The 15992-nt window shown below is 50.4% G+C and overlaps 1 protein-coding gene across 4 annotated transcripts in view; it reads left to right on the forward strand.

Annotated features, from left to right (window-relative positions):
• LOC135897280 (dnaJ homolog subfamily C member 7-like) overlaps positions 1 to 15992 on the forward strand; it is a 116466-nt gene that overhangs the window by 33064 nt on the left and 67410 nt on the right. Inside the window, exon 1 of one of the 4 annotated variants that reach the window (XM_065425884.1) lies at positions 439 to 542. The exons of the other annotated variants lie outside the window; for them this stretch is intronic. Within the exon in view, the coding sequence (XP_065281956.1) occupies positions 439 to 542 (104 nt within the window). Of the gene's footprint in view, positions 1 to 438; positions 543 to 15992 lie in introns of those variants that run through there. 4 annotated transcript variants of the gene reach the window in all.

Consider the following 15992-nt stretch of genomic DNA (forward strand, 5'->3'; position numbering starts at 1 on the left):
CGTAATAGATATACGAACGAGCCGCCCGTCCACTGCGCGATCTTCTAAATTAAGCTGCACGCGACACGCTCTGTCGACGGGGCTGCCCGCCCGGCTCATCGTTCCGGGTACAGGTATAGTGCACTCACTCTCCGGCTATACCTGTTGCCGGTGTGTCCCTTGGTGGCTTCTCTCTTTCGCCGAACGCGGTGTCATCACTCCGGTCGTCTTTTGTGGCCGCGCTTTCCCGGCCCGCTCTCGTCGACGTGCGTCTGCGCCGGCGTGGGCTGGCTTGGCGCCGCGATTGGCGGCGCGTCGTGTCACGTGGCTGGTTGTTCACCTTCGCCGGCTAGCGCGCCGCCAGCCGCTGGCGCACAGGCTCTTGCCTCTGGCGCTTTCGCTCGCGGCGAAAGCGGCGGCAGCAGTGTTTTAGTGCGCTGGTCTGCGTGTGTAGTGTGTATGTGTGTGCGCGTCATGGTGTTGACGTCCCGCGCGTGCCGGCCGCCGGCCTCGCACAGCACGTTGGCTGTCCAGAAAGTCGGGCTCGTCGCCGTGTCCCGCAGGTGAGAGATGACGGTTGCCCGCGGTGCATGGGAGGGGGGAGGGGTCTACCTCCGATGGGTACTGAACGAATGCTTGTCGCAGTGATGTGACCTTCCTAGATAGTACTCGCCAAATAACTATCCTGTCGGATGATCCACCCTTTGTAATTAAGACGATGAGCAAAACGAGAACAAGGTGAAAGCAGGAGCCAACGTTTCGACAAGTAGACTTCTTCAAGGCGCAGGACATGAAGAAGACAAGTCCACTTGTCGAAACGTTGGCTCCTGCTTTCACCTTGTTCTCGTTTTGCTCATCGTCTTGAATTTCCATCTCCCGCCTTCCCCGTGCTTTTCCTTTGTAATTAAGTGCGATAAGGAGGATAGTGCGAGGTATTCAGTATTCCCTCTCGTATTAGTCTCTTCGGTTGAGCAAGGGTGAATCCACGTTGCCCCTGACATCATTGCGAAGCAATGATGTCAGGGGCAACGTGGATTCACCCTTATTATTCGCAACATATGTGCGAGGCGCTGTAGTGCACGATGGACGCCCTTATTCTGCATTTGCTTGTGCGTTAGGTCAAAGCTAAAATGTGCTTACGGGGTGCTGCTTCCGTGAAAAAGCCGGATTCCCGTGCAGTTCGTGTTCGTAGCATGTAAACCAAGTGGCGTTAAGTTTACCGGCACTGGTTTCAAGTATTTTGGGCTGTGTGCATAGGCTTGGCGGATATACAGTTTTTCCGTGAATCCTGCGCCTCGCAAAAACTTGGGCCAAGCCAATAGCTGAACATCGTACGTACGCCTCAAAGCGGGAGACGGCTCGAGATGAACGTCAGGCAATTAGGTCAACTCGCAGGAACGATCGGGATCAAAACGAAAGGAAATTTACTGCTGTTACAGTGCATTCTTCTTCCTAGTAGGCTGTCTTCTGAGAGCACACCTGTTTCTGCTTAACAGGAGGTTGTCTTTGCAGACACACTTCCGCATAACCGTAACTGTTGCGCTAACGTCCGTGAGGCCGTGGCTAGGCCGAAGTTCTGCTATGACGAATTAAGTGAACAAATATTTCTGTGCACGTCAGAGAATCCCGGTGTAACTTCTGCCATGGCCTGAGCTTTGACATGTAAAATTCCATCACTGGACAAATGTAGGTTATGTTTTAGAACAAAAACAGTACAAAAGACAGGACAAGAAAGAGACATACCTCCCTTTGGTGCCCCATCGTCTCTCTCCTTCACTTCCCGTCTTTACGCTGTATTTGGTCTAAAACGTCTAGTAGTACCAATTAGCGCAGCCACAAACTATCCTGTGGGTGACGTCTATTTTTATGCATGGTTGTTCGCATATTTGTGCCTGTAGTGCACCAGGGCAGCAGTATACTGTATACGCCTAATATGATACTATGGCGCAAATAGCTTGGTGAGCGTTGGCCGCTGTGACAGTGCTGTGTAGCGTGTGCGTGTGTATGCACTTCCCCCTGTGCTGGTGCTGTGCTTGCGACTTGACGATGCATTTGTGCGATGAACGTGCGTGCCGGTTTTCAGTAGGTCTAGTTTCTCCTGCTTGGAAAAGATCACTCGGACAGACGTGCGCGTGGACTGCGTAGCGGCCGACCGAGCGCTGCGATGGGAAATCCTCTTCCCATCTGACAACGGCGCCTGTGTATCATGCCGGGCTGAATCATCGCCTTGGCATCTCGCGAGGAAAGTGGTGTCGGAGCAAAGATTTACCACGGCGCAGAATACCGATGTGCGTGAGAGAAAGGTTCTCGACTTGAGGTCCATGCTGCTTCTGCCGAGAAGTCATCATTTCATCGCAAGAGAGGGCGGCGACCGCGCGTTAAGTAAGGGTAATAGACGAGCTTTACGTTAGGGTATACCCAAGCCTTTGGGGACGCATACCGTCGGGTGTACAAGAGTATGCAAAGAGAGTACCAAGGAACTTACAGGGGAGTTACGGATTTCGCATACGCTAAGTGGCTTGGGTACGCTATTTATGAAACTCCCAAATACTGCGATAAGAAGCACTCTGTGTCACTGCCGCCCGCGCTCCACCTCGTCGTCGTGTTTTATGTGTTACAGCTTTAGCCGATCTTTCTCATTTTAGCAGTTTTTTTTTTCTTCCAAGGTTAGTCGAACAGAGATTAGGTGTGTTCACATTTAGTTTATACGAACGCACGTTTCTTATCGTTTCTTAGCTAAATACTGACCAGCTGCCCTTTTACTGCACATTTTGTCCCGCCACTTAGGTGATTGCGACGACCTTCCTTATAGAAATCAAAATGGTCCTGTATGCATAACTGGTGTTGTTAACAGAACGGAAAGAAGGACAAAAGGGCGGACTAATTTGGGGGGCGTTCTAGATCGTGCATTTACAGTGGTTGATATTTGTGTGTGTAGCAGCTGTCATAGAGAGAAAACGTTGATGGCAGGCTGCGACCATAATTTAGACACCGGTGTGTATTGCTACCATGGCACAGTGGAGCTCATTTTGTGTGCGGCTATGATGGCGGCGTGATGGAAAAGTTTGCAGCAAGTCTTATATGAATTTGGAAAATGTGCTCGGGTTATAGAGCGTTATGCGCGAGCAGATGTAAAGCAGCATGAGGTCTCTATGTGAGGTTGGCCTTTCTTGCTTTCTTTTTCACTTTTTCTTTTTTTGCGAGAGCGAGCGGACCAAAGGAAAGTAGTTCAAAAAAAGGAAAACAGCAATAACAAAATTAAGTCAGAAGTTATCCACACTGCTCTCCCTTGAACGTCCCTTTGAAGCGAGCTTTGCTGGCGCCTTCCGAACGAATCCCCTTGGGGCCCGATGATTCGCCGCTGGCCATCGGGCGCACGCGCTCTCCTTGGCATCGGATTCCTATCTGCCGTGCGGGACGGAGGAGGAGACGCGTTTGTCGGTCAGCTGGCAGCAGCGCGCCGTTCCGCGGCCATTGGCCGGCTGTGGACGACCGCGCTTCCTCGCCGGCGTTTTTTCCCCGTCCGCGCACGGGCGTTGTCACGCGCCGCGCCTTTTTCGAGCGTGCGGCCTGAGCGGTCGTGAGTCATGTCCCGGGTCAGCGACTCGGGCGCCGTGCCGTTCCGCGTAATGGTTCAAGGACCGTTCGGAATGAGCTCTGTTTTGGCCCATTGTCTTGCCGGGAAGCCCAGCGGCGGGCGGGGGCGCGCATTTGACTCTTCCCCGCCTGTCACATTTTCGGTTCGGCTTGAGCGGTCGCCCGGCGCTTCGTTCCCTTCTGCCGTCGAGCGCAGGGAAGGAAGTTATGCTGGGCCACAGACCCAGGGATGTTTCCTCTGTCGCCTCTGTGTTTACGTTATCTCGTCTAGTGCCTTGCGCCGCTCTCCAGTGCGCCGTACTGCCACCTGTCACTGTTATCAGGGTGTCTACCCACTGGGAAAACTAGGGATTCTCAGGGATATTCAATAGTCTGGAAATACTCAGGGGGAAATTCGGGGAATTTGTGCTTCTATCGGGGAAATTAGCCATCATTTTTTTTTAAAGGGAACGGAAGTCGCGCTAATGCTGGATCGAGTAACGTGGATGAATCGTAACGAATCGTCTTTGGCGCCGTGTCGCCGACTGGAGGAGTTGCCAGTATACAGTCAACGACCGATTTACTGGACGCCCTATTGTTTGGGATTTACTTGATAATGCGGACGGCTTTGCGCACCACCACCTACCCCACAGAGCCAATGTGTAAGAACGTCTGAAATTTCGGACGCAAGAACCCTTCGCCGTCCGCTTTTCCGGACTTTTTGCCGTGACCGCAGTTCCGAAACGCCATTAATCAAAGCCACCACCGCCGCCATTCTGATTATCACACTGCCTCGAACCGGCGCTCTCGCACGCAGATCCGCTGGCAGCCGTCGCCACCACCGCGGCAACGCTAGGCATAGCTACTACGACTATTACTACTACGACTATTAGTAATTCGCTGCAGTTAGCAATGACGCCATATCAGCCTTTGTAATCCTCGCCAATGGCTTCGAAGCTCGGAAAGCACAACGCGTTGCATAATGCCAGTTTCCGAAAGTAAGCTTTGCCTCAATACAGCAGTGTTACGCGGTGAAGCATATACGAATATTGCGGTGAAGCTTAAGTGTGAGAAGGGAGAATTCTCACGGGATTCAGTATGTATTCCATCGTCTCCTGTCACAGTACGAACACCAACATGCCTTATAAGTGTACTGACAGGCCTTCAGAGCTTTTTCAGACGTGCCCGTGGCGAGTTGAGCCCTAAAGGGCAGTAAAAGACGTGCATTCATTTTTTTTCGGACTGTCCGCATTTTCGGACGTTTCGGACAACCCCTAGAAAGTCTGAAAAAAAAAATAGGACGTTGACTGTACAACTGAGCAAGAGGATGCTTCAAATGGTCCGTGGGGCGAACGCGCTGCGGAAGGATGACGAGAACAGAAATGACCCGCGCATTGAGGAATGAACGGGAAAGGAAGCGTGCCGCCGCTTCTTTGAAGGAGCATGAACTCAAAAAACAAAAACTGTTGGCTGACGCCGAGATGCAGCTCACGCTCATCCGAACCGAAACAAACCTTTTAAAGCAGTGAAACGCAACACTGAGGCGTTGTGCACCGGCTGAGAAAATATAGAGCTTTAGGTTAGGGGACGCAAGCGGCTCGCGTACGCAAGAACTAGGGGCCACGGCACTGCGCATGCGCAGACCCCTATGGCTGTGTGTGCGCATGCGCAGTACCGTCGCCCCTAGTTGCGTGCGCGAGCCGTTTGCATCCCCTAACCTAAAGCTCTCTTATATCTCAGGACAGCTGAGGTTGACTTTCCGGCTGCTGAGAGAGAATCTCACTTGTGACAAAGATTGGGCCTCGTACCAATGAGCTTGCTATCAGTTGATAGAAATAGCTCATATTCGAAATTATTTGCTTCTCTATGAATCTTTTTATTCGTATGTGAAAATGTTCGACTCGATTTGCAATGGGCTTTACCATTTTTTTTCGAGGATATTTTATTCGCTGTGCATATTACTAACCCCGCCCATCTGTCTTTTTGAATAACGTAAACACGAGTCCTTACTGTTCAAACTGGTGTCAACCCGTCTTGACATAAAGCGAAGTTCTGTGTCACTCAGGGAATTTTGCAGAAGCACTCGGGGAAAACCTGGAAAACTCGGGGAATTTGGAAATGTCAACTTGGTAGACACCCTGAAGTTATTCTTAGTAAAACATTTTCTCTGGTGAATTGGTTCATAACTAAGAAGGAGAAAGCACTACTGCGAAAAAAAAAAAAAGAAAACGAGGTCGAGACCAGTTGGTGCTTACTTCAACTAAGGTTTATTGAAGAAACGTGACATTAAAACACAGCGCGAGACCGGCATCAGGTATCGCATTCGTGATGAAACAACCAATCGACGATCAAACCAATTGACCACTAGGACCCCCAAAGTAACCACACCATAACCGTGCAGACTAGTGTAGCAGAGGTGGTAAGACATAATCAAGAAAGCACTGTTCGACATTTGCCTTTAGAAATTTACGTTAAGGTAAGTAAAAAAGATCCACATGCGCTGACCCACTAACTGATAAAGGACCTACGAAGCAACACTCTAAAAGGAAACGCTACTTCGGCTGCCATAATTCGGAAGGAATACATATCAGTACATAAAACTATCAGTTGAACATTAAAAAAAAAACATACTTCAAAAAAATCTTCAGCGCATTAAAGAATTTGGCGATGCGTCAATTAAACTTGGGCATGTCTTTCCAGGAAGGCGATTTCAACGTCACTAAGGGCGTAAAGAAGTAATGTTATTACTTTTTTAAAGGAAAGTTTGAGCCCTTGAAATGGTCAACCGATGGCTCGATGCGGTAAATCTATGCGGCCGAAACAGGTGCAGTGCATTTGTACTCGTAAGTACTACGAAAGCTTGTATATACTCTCTTAAAATGCATGTTAGCACATTCAGATGTTTTGTTTTGCTACTACAAGCTACAATTACAACTTATTAATTCACCTTTTATAGACGCGTAAGTCTGCCTGCTTCGTAGTCTGTACACTAACGTTTGCGTAATTTGTCACAAAACACATTAGTGAAGGCTCCGAGTGGAAAAACTCGTGATCGCGCGACCAGAGGCAAATGCTAAGTGTACGGAACTTCTCCGGCAACTTGCCGATCTTTCCCATGCGTGCCCCAACAACCCTTCAGGGGCCAGTCGTGAAACGCAGCACTCTTGAACGTCGCGCGCGCTGTGTGTGTGTGCGCGCGTCGGCGCTGTTCGGATTCGGAGGTTTAGAAGTCTCCTCCTGGACGCCCGGTTCAACTCGCAACCAGGGCGGTGTCCCGAATATTGCAACGCCAGCCAGAGTAGCTGGCTGCGTGCTTCAGAAGGGCTGACGCTCGATGAGAAATCTTATGAAACGTTTGTTTTTTACATTTACATTACAAGTGGCAGAAAACGAGAAACGATACATAATCGTTCAGAATGATCTAAATCGGAATGTTCTACAACCCACCTCGTGCTACTGAGAGAGAGAGGGGTCAGACAGAGAGTGAGAGAGAGATTGATTGATTGATTGATTGATTGATTGATTGGAGAGGAAGAGGCGCTATTTTCTGCAGCCATGTGGTGCTCCTTTTAAACGTTCGTGTCCTCAGTTCCTTGGGTGAGAGCAACGCGCACATGCCTATTCGCAATGCACACGCGGTGGCGCGCGAGGGCATCCATGATGGCCGGCACAGAGATTATCATGATCACCGACTGCGCGTCCGTGTCGTATCCTCGTCGGCTGCGGAAAAAGTAGCGATGACGCCACATTTTTGCAAAGCAGTTGTCTTTAGCAGGCATCATGCATCACCTTATAACCTATACAAATTTGTTTAAAAAATAAAAGAGTGAAAATAAAACGAAGCCGGTGCCTAATAAAAGACAGGGAATTTCTGAACGCCGGCTATCTCATTTTTCGCGGCGTCCGTCAAGGTATGCAGGGGTGTGCCTGTTACTCCTCATGGGTTGTTTGTACAGTCGTCGTACGTTTAAGGCGAGCCTCATAGGAATTCGAGTTTATTTCAAAATTAACGCGCCATTCGTTTTCCGCTGGCTCTCGAAAACCAGACACAGTTGCCTAACGGGTCTACAAATAATCACCTGTTGTGGTGGCGTCCCGACAGCCTTATAACGTCGTACGGCATAGGCGCGGACTCGTTAGCTCATCTTTTCGTGCCGTCTTGAACGTCCGCCGTTCACGTAAGATACAGCAACAACGTCGTAAAAGCGTAATGCTTTTGTGATCGATTTCGACATTTGTGATCGATTTCGACAATTTGCATTTTGCTTACCAGTGCCATTCAAGAAGCCTTTGGCCCCAACAAAGTGCACGATACCAACCTTGGCGCCGTCACATGCATGCCGATTGGGAGCTTCACCGGCCACTACTCTTTAGACACATGTCCGTAGAAAAGGAATGAACACTTATTTCATCCTTCACCGCTCGAGTGCGCTGAGGCACACAACATATCCTGTTGTTTTTTAATGGTTTTATTATCATGGCGTAAATACAAGCTGTCAACACATCAGAAAGGCGCCCGCTCCAACGGAGCGATACGGAGACACTGTGCGGGTAATCCTTGAAGTATTTTTCTCACTGGCCACTCCGCGGCGCGACCGTCCGTGGCCTTCCTCCATGATATTGCAGCAGAATCCGCTGGGAACGGAAAATGACGCTGTAGATTGCCAGGCCGTTAGCAGAGCGTGCATGCACACTTTATGTGGCGCGACCACGATTTCACGTGCTCATTTTCGTGTATTTGTGTTAGTGTCTCGCTGTCAATCGTTTCGTGCTTTCACACAATAGGCACACGGTATTACGCGGACACGCGCGCAGGCTCCGGGATTATCCATTGTGCTCAGCGCGTCGGTCGTCGGGCCAACAATGACCCCAGTTTTCACCCCTGTTTCTCACAAAGGCCTCGGTATTTTGGTTGGACTCCACTCGACGGCGGCGACAGTTTTCTCGAAAAGGCGCGTGGCCAGCAGAGCGTCACCAGAGTAGGGTGCGTCCGGCGCGCGAGGAGGACATCGAGGCACCCTACACCGGAGTAAGCCGCTCTGGCGCCACACAGGAGAGTTACGGTGACCTGTTCCCGAGAAAGGAGCACGCCAAACGTGAAGTCGCCGAGCTGTGGTTTCACCTGGGAGAGCCTATATTCGTGGCCTCTCCCAGGTTTCACCTGGGAGAGGCCATGTGGCCGCATGCGAAAACGTCGCCGTGGCTGTGCATGGCTGTGACGACGGCTTAACTGGCTGCGTCTCGTTTACGACTCGTGGGTTACGTGGCTTAGAAAGTAAAAGCGTGATTTTTTTTGACCGCGAAAGGTTTGTCGTCAGTCATGCCGTGCATTTGTTTGAGCCTTGTCGCCGCGCTTAGCGTACACTTGTTCACGTTTTGAAACGCGCTCTTGATCTTCTGCGCTACGCTGAATACTGATAGTTTATTATATTCATCGCTAAGCGATGAAGAAATCGTAATGTCTCACCCCCTGGGCCTTGAGAGGGATGAACGCAACTGGCGCCGTTATGTGAATCCCTTTTCGGCCTAGGGGTTCCACTCGAGGCGGATCACGCAGGTGCATCGAATATAAGATCCATGAATCAGCCACTCAATCTCCACAATTTAAAGCATTGTATTTGCACTTAAGAAAATGGAACCGGCATGCGGACTCACTGGCGGACTGCACAAGTAAAGTTCGGCTCTCTGCACGACGTCTTGAGGGTAACGGAAAATGGCTGCTGGGTGTTCGTGAATCAATTCCTGTAACTAGAGACATGATTTATGGCTCTAGACTACATCAGTTTGGTCAGTGTTGGCGTATAATTCCAGCAAATGCACTTGGAAATCTTAATACGTGCTTCCAGGTTCCAGGTCGCGACGTTGCCTGGTAGTGTTTCCCAGCGTTCGAAGCTTTCGCAACCCATTCCATCATTGTTTAGCACTTTCCTTGACAGTAAGCTCCCTATTCAGAAGCTTGACTCGACAGCACAAAAAAAGAAAGAAAGAAAGAAAGAAAAATAAAAGAAAACGAAGGAACTCATGACGCGTCCACGAGAGGGCAAGTCATAGGTTTGGCCGAATTTCCCGATGCGCTCCTTCGCCAAGCTGTCACGAACCGTGCAAATTATTGCGATAATTCGTCACTCCCGAAAATTAATAAATGCGATCACTAAACGTCACGCGCATGCCACGGTGCATTAGTTGAATTCGCGCCTCCGAGCATACGTTTAATTTTTTTTTCTAAAGTTTTTGTGATGTTTTTTTTTCAAACAAGACTCAGCCAGTTGAAGGCGTAGCCACAGCCATGCACAGCCACGATGACGTTCTTGCTGAGGTTAGGTGACCCCGAGCTGTTTAGGCGCAAATAGGCTCACCCGTTTCACCTTCGATCACAGCTGCACGAAATGAATCCGAGGGAGAACCGGCGTCAGTCGAGTCACCTTGCCAGTGAAAACTGCGACTCAACGAATACAAGGTAAACAACATAAAAATAAACGCAGACACGAAGGACCGGGAAAGAAAATTAGGGAGAGAAGGGATTATTAGAGAAAGCATAAGAATGTGCTCTTGTCACTGCACCACCAACATAGCCCAATCGCTAGGCAAAAAAAAAAAAAAAAATATGGGATTTTACGTGCCAAAACCACTTTCTGATTATGAGGCACGCCGTAGTGGAGGGCTCCGGAAATTTCGGCCACCTGGGGTTCTTTAACGTGACCTAAATCTAAGTACACGGGTGTTTTCGTATTTCGCCCCCATCGAAATGCGGCCGCCGTGGCCGGGATTCGATCGCGCGACCTCGTGCTGAGCAGCCCAACACCATAGCCACTGAGCAACCACGGTGGGTCAATCGCTAGGCAGTTACACCGTATAAGGATGACCAGAGTCATTTCATAGCTATTCAAGGACAAATTTTTCTCGGACGCCTTTAAAACACTATTACTTCGATGACTAGGTCCTCAACTTGTAGCGTGCCTCCGTCGCCCATGAGTTCCTTTCGCGTCCGTGCCAGTTTATCGCCTCGACATGTCGGCGAGGCTTTGCGTTTTCGAGCTGCGTAGGTGACCGAACGCCCTTTGTGCGGGCGCCTCAGTGGTCGGGCTCTTAAGCGTCTGCTTTGCATATGTGTGCGCAAAATGCTCGTTCATCCTTGGCTCTGTCAGGACTGCTCAGCTCGTGTCTCGCGAGGGGGCGACTTAACGTTACATTCGGGGCATCCACTTTTTTTTTTCCTCGCCAAGGCCATGACGTCGGGTACTCTGCAAGCGATCCAGAATTTACAAGCAGATCGGGCCTCGGTAGTAGTGTCTTCAGAGTCTGACGTTTTCCCTGCCGTCATCTTTACCGAAGGAACCTTGTAGTCAGCTATTTTTTTGTGTATCTCGTGTTTTCGTCACAGTCAGCAGTCACAATCAGCTGATGCTCATTGGCTAAGACAGCGGGTATATAGCCCATAGCTCCAATGAGGGCTCCAATGAGGCGTCGCGCCGGACCCTAGGTCACGGATAATTGAGTGTTCCCAAAAGGGATCCATGTAGCGTTATACGGCCCTGCGATTGAGAGCCCAGGACTAAGTGATTTTCAGCAGTGCTGCCTCGTGGTGGACGATGGCAATGCAGTTTTTTCTCTCCTTTTTCTTTTTTTTTTCCTGGCTGGATTCTTGCTACGAAGCGAAAGGCTCTCGAAGGATGAAAGTTCAACTTCACGGATAGTAACGGCTAAGGGGAAGCGACTGTTAAAATAAGACGCATTGTTGCGCTAGCTGGTTTATTACAGCAGCCAACGACGCCAGGGAACACGAGGGACAAGAAGGGAGGCCGAAACGATGACAGTGGGCACCGACACGCAACTTAAGGTTATGTCGTGATCGCGCTGAATAAATGCTGCTTGGCAAGAGCCGAAGATACGCATCAAAACAATTACTAATGAAAACCTACTGCAAGTACATATCAGATCCCCATAGGAAGCAGACTTATAGCCTTCTCTGATAGCATAAGAGAGGGCATATGCTGCCTTGTAATCGTCTGGGTCTCCTTTCTTGTTCCTCGTGTTCTCTCGCGACGTTTTCTGTTGTTAATACAAGCGCTGCTGATAACTAGTCGTCCACTTGTCGCGGTGGTAACCGTGCTGTGGCAACGTTCTGTATGACGGGGACGTTACCTATAACGAGGCAATGCTTGCTCACATGGCTACGCGAGTGCTACTTTCTGCACGATCGTGATTAGAAACTGCCGGAACGACCTACGTTTAGCGGACTCTCCTCCGTAAGTACCCTTTAGCGATGTGAAGCGGCGCGAACGACCTCAGTCGCCTCAACATAAATTAGCTCTGTTCCGTAAGGGTGTGTTGAAGAAACAAATAAATCCTCCGTCGTAAAGGTTGTTGCATTTGGAGGCGATCCCACCGCTGGCAACCTGTTGTAGGAATTGAGGAGGACGTCGTGATGGAAACTTGAGAGGTTTATTTACATTATTTACAGTGAGAGTCAATTAAGTCTTAAAGTCATTACGGGCCGGCAGCAACTCGGACGCTGCGGCCCGCGGCAAGAAGCTCGAAAGAAGAATCAAGGAATGCTCTAGGAATGCTCCCTGCTGCTCCCGGTCTGCGTCTTTTAAGCCCTTCGGTGTCTCGAAGATACGTCACGTTCGGCCAATGGGCGAGCCCGCTCAGATGACGCCATTTTCGTCCAATCGGCGAGCCCGCTCAAGTGTCATTTTCGGCCAATGGTAGGCGCCCGTGCGATGGTGTCATACGCGGCGAAGAGAGTCGCCGCTAGGTCCCCAATTGTCCGAGGGCTTACTTCTCCCTGCGGTCTTGCCTTGCTGACTTGCAATGCGCCGTCGCAATAGCTAGGTGGGGGCGATGCTGCCGGGCCTTCGCGGTGCATTACAGCCGTCTTGCTTCGGGACTCACGTTACCTGGAACAGCGCCAGGCTCTCGCTTCACTTTCGGGAAGAGTCAAGCAGTGAATAGCTGCACCTGCGGCACACGAAGTGGGGGCCGCCAACTTGTTTGCACGTGCCGCGCCTCAGGAATGTGGTATCCGTGCTTCTGCGCTTCTTAATTAGCTGTGGTGCGATTCGATGTGGTCTGGTGAAATCGAAGTAGGCTCAAGAAACGGTCGCGTATCTAACAAGGTCTACTTAACTCTGAAAAAAGTTTACACCCTTTGGAGTGTATATCTGTCACACAACAATAGACAGTTTTAGTACTGCGTACGTTGCGTACGTAACATCGCTACATTCTGCAATGTGCGCATGTGCAGAACGCAACACGAACGGTACGTGATGCGTACGCGGCCGCAGCGTACGCACGCATCCGATTCTTGCGTGCGTACGTGGGGAGCCTTGCGTGCTGCTCTCGTGGTTCTCGTTTGTTCGGGAGAGCGCGAGAACAACGGCGTCTGTAGTTCGACCGATGGTTCGACGCACTGGTGGACGCGGTCGACGCGCTCCGACGCGCTTAGCGTCTAACTAAAGCCCCTGCATCTACGCGCCACTGCCGCTTTCTTAAGTAGCGACAACCTTTGTTATGCGCCACCTTTTCCCCTCACACCAAATCCGGTTCCGGTATTTCCGGTTCCAGCATTTCCGGTTTAAAAATTTCCGGTTCCGGCGTTTCCGCTTCCTGGAGTTGCGCTGCGGGAATTTCCGCTTTGACTGCTGTTAGACGATGGAGAGATGCCCGCGCGTGCTTAGCAGAGCTGTGGCAGTCACCATAAGAAGAGTGCAAAGGGGACAAGCTGTTGTATTCCGCTGAAGTAGTAGTTCGCGGTCGCTGTTGCCCAAATGCACGAAAAACGGCAGTGGTCTCCAAGCGCCCAGGCACTACATTCCACTGTACGTTATCGCTCGTTCCACAACCCGTCGCAGGTTGACGCGAAGCAGCGAACACGAGCAGATCGCTGGTTACAGTAGGCGGTGGTTCTTGGACGGAGTCGCATTCACAGTTTCAACCGCAACTCGTGCAATTAAAGCCTCTTCAGCGGCGCGAAAGTAAACAACGCTAAAAAAGTGTCACTTCCACTCGGAACAGGAAGCTGCAGCTACGTAAGTTCCGCTTGCCGCCGGAAGCTAAGGGGGTGAGTGGGAGGGGAGCGTGGAGGAGGAGGGCAGGTTGGCGGTACTTAACCTGGTCGGCGGAAACGTGTATGGAGGGGCTTTACGTCTAACGACGCTCGCCCCCGCTTACGTACGTAGGCATTTCCTAGTACGAAAAGCCCTGACGCGACAAGCGCTGCTACGTTCCGCAAAACGCTTGCGTGCTGCGTCCGTATCGTCATGGCGCAGTACGTGGCAAGATACGACTCAAAGGGTGTAAACTTTTTTTAGTCTGTTGCTTAACATGAGTCAATTCGTATATTTTCAATGTTAAAGAGCCCCTGAACCGGTTCGGACAAATTTTCTAGACGTGTGGGGTACACCTAAAGTTAATCATTCGCACCACAATATGTGTGAAGCGTAAGAGAGCTACGGACGATTACAACTTACCCTCCATAGCCATGCATTTTCTCCACAACTCGTTCGCCGAGAGATCGGGGCTAAGCTCCGGCTTCACTGGCTCTGCGTCATGATGGCACATCGTGTCGTCTACTTCCGGTTCTCTAGGAACGAGCGCGCGAAGCCTCGCCAACCTCACGGGCAGCTGCTTGGCAGTCGGTCCCAAGCTAGAGCTATCGAAGCAGCGTACGTTGCGAGCATTCTGTCGCAGCGCCAAACGTGTCTGGTATTCCGGTAACCACAGGCGAGCTGGGCGTTTCGACGAAACGGTGGAGGCATAAACCCACGCTGGTGAAGCAAATTGAGCGTAGACGTACGTGAGCGGCCTGATCGGTCTGCACGGTCCAGCCACATGTTGGCGCAGAGCTTAACCAGCCAAACAAGGAGCAAATATTCTCATCATCATCAGCCTGGTTATTTTCACTGCAGGACGAAGGCCTCTCCCTCCGATCTCCAATTACCCCTGTCCTGCGCCAACCCATTCCAACTAAAGCAACTAGCGCCCGCGAATTTCCTAATTTCATCGCTCCACCTTGTCTTCCACCGTCCTCGACTGCGTTTCCCCTCTCTTGGCACCCATTCTGCAACCCTAATGGTCCAACTGTTATCTAACCGGCGCATTACATGACCTGCCCAGCTCCATTTTTTTTCTCTTAATGTCAATTAGAGTATCAGCTATACCCGTTTGCTCTACGATCCAAACCGCTTTCTTTCTGTCTCTTAACGTTATACCTAGCAATCTTCGTTCCATCGCACTTTGCGAGGTTCTTAACTTGTTCTCAAGCTTCTTTGTCAGTCTCCAAGTGTCTGCCCCATATGTCAGCACTGGTAAAATGCACTGATTGTACACCTTCCTTTTCAATGATAATGGTAAGCTTGCAGTAAGGAGCTGCAATATCTGCCGTAAGCGAGCCAACCCATTTTTTTTTAAACGTCTTTATTTCTGCGTTTAATAGGCGAAGCCTTGCGGCAGAAAAGGGGTGCTCTATGGGGGAGGGGCACGGGTGCTCTCTTCTTTCTCGAGGTGGAGTAGTCCCGAGGTCGGCTCTGCAAAGAGGCAGCCAGGCCCTTCCTTGTCCCAGAAAAATTCCAAAAAAGCACTCCAAAGCTGGACTGAGTCCTTGAGCCTGATGTGCGATGGCGGGTCGAGCCACTCCTGCAGGGTGCCAGGTCGGTTCCCGCCCAGGGAGTGTAGTGTCCTTTCTCGGACCGTGTCAAAGGCAGAGCAGCTCCACAAAAGATGTTCGGCCGTACCTCTGGCCGGGCATGCCGGGCACTTACGGCTCGGGTATGAGTGCGGGTTGATGAGGTGTAGCCTTGCTGGTGACAGAAGCTGGCCGGTCTGGGCTCGGCGAAGAACCGCCTCTATCCTGCGAAATGTGCTGGGACCCATTTTTATTCTTCTATGAATTTCCTTATCATGATCAGGGTTCCCTGTGATTAATTGACCTAGGTAAATATACTTCTTCACAGACTCTAGAGGCTGACTGGCGACCTTGAACACTTGCTCCCTTGTCCGGCTATTCATCATTATCTTTGTCTTCTGCATTTTAATCTCCAACCCCACTCTCAAACTCGCTCTGTTAAGGTCCTCATCCATTTGTTGTAATTCGTATGTATTGCTGCTCAATAGAACAATGTTATCGGCAAACCGAAGGTTGCTGATATAGTCGACGTCGATCCTCACTCCTAAGCCTTCCCAGTTTAATAGCCTGAATACTTCTTCCAAGCACGCAGGGAATAGCATTGGAGAAATTGTCTCCCTGTCTGACCCTTTTCTTTATAGGTATCTTCCTGCTTTTCTTGTGTAGAATTAGGGTAGCTGTGGAACCTCTGTAAATATTTTCCGAGGTATTTACGTAAGCGGTCTGTACTCATTGATTACGTAATGCCTCTATGACTGCTGGTATCTCTACTGAATCAAATACCTTTTAGTAATCTATGAAAGCCATATAG

Source organism: Dermacentor albipictus, chromosome 1, assembly GCF_038994185.2.
Source record: "Dermacentor albipictus isolate Rhodes 1998 colony chromosome 1, USDA_Dalb.pri_finalv2, whole genome shotgun sequence".
Classification (NCBI taxonomy): domain Eukaryota; kingdom Metazoa; phylum Arthropoda; class Arachnida; order Ixodida; family Ixodidae; genus Dermacentor; species Dermacentor albipictus.